Genomic DNA, 9,089 nt, shown 5'->3' with positions numbered 1-9,089 from the left:
TGACTCAGGACCAGAACGCAGGCGAGGTGCCGAAATAGGCTTATCGGGCTACATAAACCCGGCTCCCGCAGGATGAGGGTTAAGTTAACGAACGAAACTCGAAACTACAAAATCGCCCATTTACACTTCTTCTTAGATGTACTTACCTTAAATATGCCAAATCGAACTTGCGTCGGTTTAGCAAGAACAGCACCTGTGTCTTGTGTTGTGATACTGCGAAGCTGAATTGCTTTGCTTATATTCGCTAATTTTGTAGAGCTCAGTATCAAAGGCTGTGACTTTGAGGAAATAAGACGGAGTGCAGATGAAGCAGCCATGTTTAGGTAGTGATGTTTGTTGTAGAATCTTGTAAAAATGTTGGAGTTGGCAATGGCATTGATGAAAGTAGTGAAACGAAATACGGTATCAAAATTGTAAACTTCAATATTTCGGAGCTCTGTGATCTCGCTTATTTAATTTTTATAAAGTTTGGATATTTGCTAGATATCTAGTACATTTGTAAAAAAAAAAAAAAAAAATTTTAATGCAAAATTAAGGGTGAAAAATAATAAGGGTGCTTTAGATTCTATTTGAAAGCAGTTAAATCGTTAGTCCAAGATTTAAATCAATAATGAACCTACGTTGCGTTCAGATAGAAGGCTAGCCTACCCCAGGGAAAACCCGTGAATCTTCTGGTCTGGAGTCAAAGAGTTCAGCTGCTCTCAATTTTACGTTCACTCATTCCCACAAATCACCCATCGCCCATCACCATCGGCCTAAAATGGATACCTGCAGTCTGTTTGAGGAAGACGAAGTTTATGTTTACAATTCAGGAAAAGGTTATAAATTCGGTTTAGTATTAGAAAACTCTGAATACGTAAGTAGCAGTGATGAAGATGAGACCGACAAACCAGAAGATCGTCTCCAAAAAGGAACTGTTCGAGTTGCATGGCACCCATCCGGCAAAGAGACGGTGGTCCCTGAAAACAAGGTATTACAGAGAGGCCTTGCTAACTGCTAAATAGAGGTCTAGCCCAGAATCTAGTATTCTAGGTTAAACAACCTGATTAGTCCTTGAGACTTTGGGTCTAACTTGGACTTGACAAGCGACAAATCACTTTCCTTAAAACCAAATTCAAATTCTAATTATTTCTGAGAAGACATTCAATATGATTACTGGGCTGATTATAAACCCCAGGCTTGCCTTTTAATAAATACAAATAGATCTAGCAGAAACTAAACAACAAACTACACGATTAGGCTAGATTTACACATATATCTGATGAGTCAACAGATCTAGATTACATTATCGGACTTACATTATATTGTTGGGAGGACTTCCGTAACGAGCGACCACTATGAGACATGAACGGGTAGGGGTAGGTCTCTTCTTTTATTGATTTATTGTGTTTGTTGGGGCGATCGCTCGTTGCGGAAGTACTTCCTTATTGTTATTCGTCGCAGCAGTCTCCAGGAGAATCTTTACCCCCAACCCCGCAACATGATGTGTGCTTTGTTTTGTGCTGATAATCTTGACTAAGGTCCTGCCCCTTGCTTTTTCAAACCTGCCACTCATCCTGATTTAGTCGGGATGTCCCGATTTTTTGCTCCAAGTCTCAAGCATCCTGATTTGCCTGATTTCGATCACGTGCATCCCAATTTTTTGTCCCAGTCTGCTGTTGTGCCGGATTTTTCTGAAAAGTTACTCTGCCTTCTTCTTTATCGCGGGAAGCACCCGTTGAACTTTTTGTCAGTATGAACTTGAAGTATTATTTTCCGAACTGTCGATGCCGGGCTTAGTAGTTGACTCGCCCCAAGTTGTGTTTGATCTTTGCTCGCACTCAGAACTCTCCGATGATAGCCTGATAACTGTTACGATTTGGGACATACAAACAATCGATAATATTCGTAGTTCCGCTGTTACTTTCAAAACAAGCCTTGTGCGAGGTCTGGTAACTGCGAGTTCACATCAAACACTCCGACGAGCAACAGTCATTCTAACCCTTACACAACTAACTGTGCAATACTGACGTACGGCCGTTGTCTTTGCTTTGGTCTGAACACAAGAGATTTGTTGGTACATTTAGTCTGTCAGCCGCCGTTGTTATCCTAGAAGTAGAACGACTGTCGCTCATCCTTACAAGTGTTTTGTGTGAACGCGCAGTTAGTTAGGCCCGTCTGTAAAACTGTTTCAATTGCGCGCTCGCATCATGTGACATGACTTCGCCATGTGAGTTCCGCATGTCGGGGACCATCCGTTGACGGGGTCAACTTAAGTTCATTCGAGACTTATTGGTTGGGGGGAGGTGAGTGGGGGGTGTTTTTACACATCTGGACTAGGAATGCTTGACGTGATGCTTTAGGATTTACAAAAAACAATGGTATCGCACGCATACAAACACACACACACACATGCGCGCACGCATGCAAACAAAGACACACAGAGGGCGTATAGGCCTATTTATTTATGGACATCCCTGAAAAAATTTTAAGTCAGCTTGGCAGTCACCTTGGTGATTTGCTGTTGATCCCGATTTTTTTCACCAAATCCCGATTTTTCCCCTCTGAGATCCTGATTTTGAGGTTTCATAGAGTGGCAGGTCTGCTCTTTAGTTCGAAGTGGCTATTTGGACTCGAGTCCGAACAACCGCTGCAGACTCAAATACCTGTGCGCATGCGCAATCACCGGTTGTACCGTGTAAGCGAGGTCTATACTCGAATCCGAATAGTCTCCCATTGCTATTCAGATTTTAAACTACTGGTAGGCTATTCCAAAGGCCCGCCCCACCACCTTCACCCCTTTTTTTTTGCATATATAGATTTTTATTCCCCATACCGTTGCCCACTGCCCGGCCGTACTATTATTATCATTTGTAAAGAAAAGACCACAGTTCGCACTGGGTCACCACGGTCGGCGTCCATTTGTTGTAAGTTCCTTGGCCTGATCGTAGAAACCGAGGAAGGCCAAGGCCGAATTGTTTGTCTGCTTCACACCACCCGGTACACCTAGTGATTGCGCACACACATTGGAATTTGAGTCCGAATAGCCTCGTTTGTTTTACACCAGCTTGTTCAAAGTCAAAAGTCAGTGCCATTCCCTGTGTTCGCCTACTAAGTAAGGTTTTTATAGGTATGTGGCATCATGGAGGAATCAGGCGCTCTTCAAAATAATAAAATCGAAGAAATCAACATTTTTCCGACAGTTGGGCAATTTTTATCAATCTTTATTTTGTTTTATGATCAACACTTTCTGTGGTCTTTTAAAAAACACTTTCCTTGTGTGGTTAGTGCTGAAAAATGTAGAGATCAAAGGCACTAAAATATGAACTGACAGTTTCCAAAGACACTTAAGCTTTGGAAATCGCCCAACTTGGCAGCCATTTTCTTGCTAATTTTACCTCTGGCAGCAGATCATTTGGCAAATATCTCCACTTTTATTCAAGATAGATGGGTATTTTTTCATCAAAAGCAAGGGATACAAACAGGTTTTAAGATGCTACCAATAACAACTCCATCCATGTGCCCAAAAAGTGACTGTGCCTGATACCATTGCATCGTGACACACATATATATGGTTTGGCAAAACACTTTTAACACTGATACTGTATTCAAATCATTATAAGAATTATACTAAAATATTGTAATGTCTCCCCTCACCTGTTTTGAGAACAACACCCTCGTTATTTTCGACACTTCTGGAGTAGTAAATCCTTGTTATTTCCAAATTGAGAATTTCAAATGGGATTTTCTACTCTCATATGTTGTCTTACAGCATGTGTTGGTAATTTTAAGAATTTAAAAGATGCTCATCAGGCTCTGCAGCAATGGTCCACAAGTTTATAAATCTGAAGTTAGCAATGGCTAAAATAGTTTCATCTTTTACTGCAGAAGTTGAAATTTATACATATACACTATAATTAATTTAGATTTCCTTACTTACCCTATGATAAGAAATGTTTTCAAACCTGAAAACTTGACTCCTACTTGATATCAATCCATGTCTCAAACATCTCAGATGTACATCAACGCCAACACTAACTTTGGCTTATATTAATTATTTAAGATAATGGTGGCCTTCATAAAGTTAAGTGATGAACAAGCTTGCTTATAAACTCTTATGTTGCAAATAATGCGTCATGCATCTAAATATTGTATATCGCCACTGTGGATGGTTTTGTAATTTTGCTGGGTAGTGGGGATATCCTGCATAGTGACAGGAATTATTCAATGTCCTACCACAGATACTACACCCTACGGTAAGATGCTGCAGCTGCCTCTTTCACTCTCTTAAAAAAACGTGCCAGCGTAAAAATAGGCCACGCCCCCTGCGAGCGTGTGACTGAGCCCCAATGGATAGGCGCTGGGCTTGTTGGATAGAGTAGGCTTATAAGAGCGTCCTAGTTAATCCTACTCTAGGGCCCATTGTTCAATGTAATCTAGATCTAGATCTAAATAATTATGTAGTTGTATCTACCAAACTAAAGTATTGATCAACGTATTCCAATAATTTATCTAGATCTAAATTATTTAAAAAGAAAAACATTAGATTTAAAAATAGTCTCACTTCGGTAACGAGTGATAAGATCAGAGGATAGTGTACCGGTACCGGGTGCATAGGCTCACGATCTACTAAATCTAGATCTAGATCTAGGCCTACACATTGACTATCACGAAATCTAGGCCTAGAATATATCCAATGCAATATTATTGATCGTATAGATGAGATAGTATTGATGACAGGATCTTTAGGTTAGGAGTATGCATTATTACAAATCAAAAGATAGCGTAAATTAGTATTAGATATACCAGGGAACGCTGCAATAGCAGAATAGAGGTAGAGAGGGGGGAGAGAACTAATAGGCTACTACAGTTAAAACGACAAACCTGCGCACAGAGAGATAGATGAGTGGGTGACTGAGTGAGTGAGAGAGAGAGAGAATACAAAGAATACAACATAAAAGTATATATATCTTATTAACTCACTCTCTCTTTTCTAAGGGCTCCTGCTCTCCTAGCCTTGACAATGGGATGAAAGTTTACGACACACTCTCCCCAGTGACATAGTCACCCATGCACTCATTGGACATTTGTTAGGTGCTTTCAATTTTCCTCGACTACGCGGCTGAAACCAGCTCATCATAGACGGAATAATAATATGCATGAGGTGCTGTGTGTGCCGCTGAGATTTAAGTGTTATAAATCACGTCGAACGACTTTTAAGGCAACTTTTTCATCAGATGAAAATTAGTTAGAAAAAATTTGTTGTTGAAACGGTTTCGTCCTCGCCATCCAGGAGAATCTAGACTAGAGCTAACTTTGAATAAAGAGATGGAAGACAAAGTTGATTCTCTTCGTTTGAATGGTTCTTAAAATGCCGTGGCTCACCGTGAGTATAGAAAAATCATCGCTGTTGAGCTCTTAGTGCTTGATTTTTTGTAGTAAAGAAGTGGCACCAACCTAAGCCCCACACAAATCTTGGTCCACCTACCGCCGCTAGATGGTTGTGGAGGTGGATGTGATGGTGGCCGTGATGATGATAAAATGTACAGAAGAGGTCAGGACATATGGTGTGTGTGTGTGCGTGCGTACATGTTTGTATGAGTATTTGTAGTAAGAGAGAATTGAATTTGATTTTATTGACTTTCGAGGCCAATGGCCCATACGTCATAAAAAGTTACAAGTTAATAAAATGCAAAATACTGATCTCTCTGTGTTGTGCTAAAGAACAAATTACATAATAACCTACAACACTGAAAACATATAGGTCTATATAACATTTTCATTTACATCTAGAATCTAGTTCTACACCTAATGAAATGGACCCACACACAACAAAGTGCAGAGTACAAAGCATTGGTCATACAAGGATGCATAATGCAGAGAGTAAACAAAGCTTACAGGCTTTACTCTGACCTCTTTGGTTTAGCTCTAATCTAAACTCTAGATTAAAAAATCAATTTGACATTGTCTTTCCTTTTTGCGTCCTTTGGAACAATTATTTGGTAATTCCTCTGGAATTAGAACGGCTGATCGCTGAACAAAACTGGCCACCGTATGCCGACAGCATGAGCGTTGCGTGTCACTCAGCGTGTTTGTTTACAGACTGTCGCACGCTCTCCGCTTGTGGCGCTGGGGGTCGATGTGCCTCACAAAATTGGGCCAGTGCATCATCTTACCGTAGGCTGTACTATCTTTGGTCCTTCTTGGAAATGTCAGGCATCATGGTGAAATCAGGTGCTCGTCAAAATAACGAAATCAAAGAAGCAAACATTTTTTCATCAATTTGGCAATTTATATCGAATTTTTGTTTTTTGGCTCAACTTCTTTTAAGTTTGTATAAAAACACATTTCCTTGTGAAGTTTACTGAAACATGTTGATTAAAGGCACAAAATATGTCATTTTTCTGTTTTCAAGGACTCTTTAGCTGATGGAGCTGCCAAACTTTTGCAACCACTTTCTCGCTCATTTCACGACTGAAATCAGGTGACTTCACCTCCTTCAATCGTGCAAATATCTTGACTTTTGTTCAAGATAGATGGGTATATTTTGCACTAAAAGAAAGGCAAATGAAAAAAAATTAAGGCGATACCAATAACTTTAAATGTCCCAAAATTGACGAGCGCCTCTTTCCGCCGCGTTGTGATACAAATACATTTAGCTACGGATGGTACGAAAATCATAGCCTTGTAAAGGGAGCAAAAGTTTTAGCTAGCTCTAAAAGGGTTGACAGGCACTGATTTAGAGACTGAGCATGTCTTTTTCTTCGCAGGTGAAACTGGTGGACAGATCTTTGATGCCAGGGGATGTTGTACGTAGGCTCATCCCTGGTCAAGACACACAGTGTGGATTTGTCATGAATATGGAAGTTCGAGCTCATCTTCACATTCTGCGTTCAAACAAATACCTTTATAATGTGGATTCAAAAGATTTGGAGCCTATACTGGTTTGTTACCCTCTTATTTTGTTACCTGTCGGTGTATCACTATCAGTGGATTGTTCTCTGGTTTATCTGTAACACTTCTTGTTTATCTTTTTTTTCTGTTATTAATGTAAACAATATGATGAGAATAAGAAATAAAATTCTCCCAGAAATAGCCCAAGAACAATGTGGATTTATTGAAGGCAAAAGCACTGTAAATGCCATATATGTCATCAGAACAACAATAGAACGTGCCCTAGAAGTTCCGAAAGATCTTCATTTATGTTTTATAGACTACACCAAGGCATTCGACAAAATCAGGCATGACAAGATCATCGACATGCTGGAAGTTCTTAATATCGACGGGAAGGATTTACGGATTATCAAAAACATGTACTGGGATCAAACGGCTGCAATGAGAATAGAAAACGACATCAGCGAATACATACAGATTAAAAGAGGAGTCAGACAAGGATGTGTACTTTCTCCAGACTTGTTCTCCCTGTATAGTGAAAATATCATGAGACACATAGAAGAAATGCCTGGTATCTTGATAGGGGGACATAATATAAACAATCTAAGATAGCAGAGAGTGACAACATGGGCTTAAGCCTAAACATCAAGAAAACCGTAACGATGGTGATAAGCAGAAATACTCCAATCCCAACATGCAATATCAAAATCAGTGATACCACCCTCAAGCAAGTACAACATTTTAGATATTTGGGGACCATTATATCATCAGATGGTAGATGTCACACCGAAATTAAAAGCCGCATTTGCCAAGCAAAAGCAACCTTCCACAAGATGAAACAGATACTAACAAACATCAATCTGTCACTGGAAATGAGGAAAAGAGTAATGAAAAGTTACATCGAGCCAATCCTATTATACGGGTGCGAAGCATGGACAATCAATAAACAGCTGGAAAGAACAATTGTTGCGGCAGAGTTGTGGTTCATGAGACGCATGCTACGTATCCCATGGACAGCTAGAAAAACAAATGAAGGAAGTCCTGGTTGAAGCAAATTATAGAAAACAACTTATCACGAATATAAGAAAACGACAGGCAAATTTTTTCGGACACACAATGCGGCAAGAAGCATTAGAGAACATTGTAACAACAGGAAAGTTTGATGGAAAGAGAGGTAGAGGCAGACAGAGGGAAAAGATACTGGACAAGATGACAACATGGCTGGGAGCAGCAAGAACAACAGACACCATTGCTGCTTCGAAAGACAGATGGAAGTGGAGGTCCATGATCGCCCACGCCAGTCGGCAAGGCACCGGATGATGATGAATGTAAACAAAAATTTTGTAGATTAAAAAATATATAGAATATATACGTACAGTGTCAATCCAGCCTGTTGTAAAATTGTTGTGCTCTGCCATTATGCCAAAAAATATGATAGTTTCTGAGTTGTCTAACCAGTCTCCCTTTTTTTAATTAAGTTTTTAAAATTTTTGGAAGGGTTGCTTCTTTTTTGTATTACTGCTTACATTCTACTTTTTTAAAGACTTTCACACAACTCCCACAAAATGTTATCCTTTCTTTTTAGAAATTTGAGAGCGGGCAGGAGGTGATCTTAGACTTGTGGTGGGGCAAGGTGGAAACCGTCATAGTGGACACTGTACTTGTCTTTGCTGACGGCGCCAGGTGATTATAAAATGTCTTTTTTATTCTCAAATTTGAGTACCGTTACAGTTGTTCCTTATGTGTATAGATATCATTACATATGGTCCATGTATAACAAAAAAAATTTTATTGAGACCAGTTTTCTTCCCATCTCCATATTTCAGACATTTCTGTGCTCTATGAAAATAAATTCTGAATTTTAAATTGACAATAGAAAAAATAGCTACCTACTTTCATTAACAGACCTGTAGCTGCTGATTTCATTAAGTTGTTCATATTAAGTGGGAGGATAGAACAAATATTTATAAAACTCCTTTGCTCATCAAATGTGGAGATGGAATGAAGCAGTGGATGGATAGCGAACTGTTCTTGCATTATATTAATATTAAAGACATCCGTCGTCCCTTGCGTTTGTTAGTCCACTGCTATAGCTGTCATTTCCTGTGTGTATGGGTCTTGTCTGTCAGGTCATAGTGTACTGCGCATTTTGTATTTTATATGAAGTCCTCTTGATTATAGTATTATCTATTTGTTCAATGACTGGAACTGTATTC

The 9,089-nt window shown here is 39.5% G+C and overlaps 2 protein-coding genes across 3 annotated transcripts in view; one reads left to right on the top strand and one right to left on the bottom strand.

Annotated features, from left to right (window-relative positions):
• Positions 1-368, bottom strand: part of LOC101854758 (essential MCU regulator, mitochondrial) — a 7,405-nt gene extending 7,037 nt beyond the window's left edge. Inside the window, exon 1 of one of the 2 annotated variants that reach the window (XR_001185346.2) lies at positions 147-360. Coding sequence is in view for 1 of the 2 variants with exons in the window: in XM_005110381.2 (XP_005110438.1) it covers positions 147-317 (171 nt within the window). In the remaining variant the exon portion in view is untranslated. Of the gene's footprint in view, positions 1-146 lie in introns of both variants that reach the window. The other variant, XM_005110381.2, reaches the window with a different exon arrangement.
• Positions 369-648: 280 nt separating this feature from the next.
• The window catches only part of LOC101854535 ((E3-independent) E2 ubiquitin-conjugating enzyme UBE2O), a 34,142-nt gene continuing 25,701 nt past the window's right edge, over positions 649-9,089 (top strand). The window contains exons 1-3 of the mRNA XM_005110380.3: positions 649-970; positions 6,750-6,923; positions 8,459-8,556. Of these exons, the coding sequence (XP_005110437.1) occupies positions 761-970; positions 6,750-6,923; positions 8,459-8,556 (482 nt within the window). The 5' untranslated portion in view covers positions 649-760. The remainder of the gene's footprint in view (positions 971-6,749; positions 6,924-8,458; positions 8,557-9,089) is intronic.

This window comes from Aplysia californica, unplaced genomic scaffold (assembly GCF_000002075.1).
Source record: "Aplysia californica isolate F4 #8 unplaced genomic scaffold, AplCal3.0 scaffold00884, whole genome shotgun sequence".
NCBI lineage: Eukaryota > Metazoa > Mollusca > Gastropoda > Aplysiida > Aplysiidae > Aplysia > Aplysia californica.
This window is presented reverse-complemented; position numbering and strand designations above follow the sequence as displayed.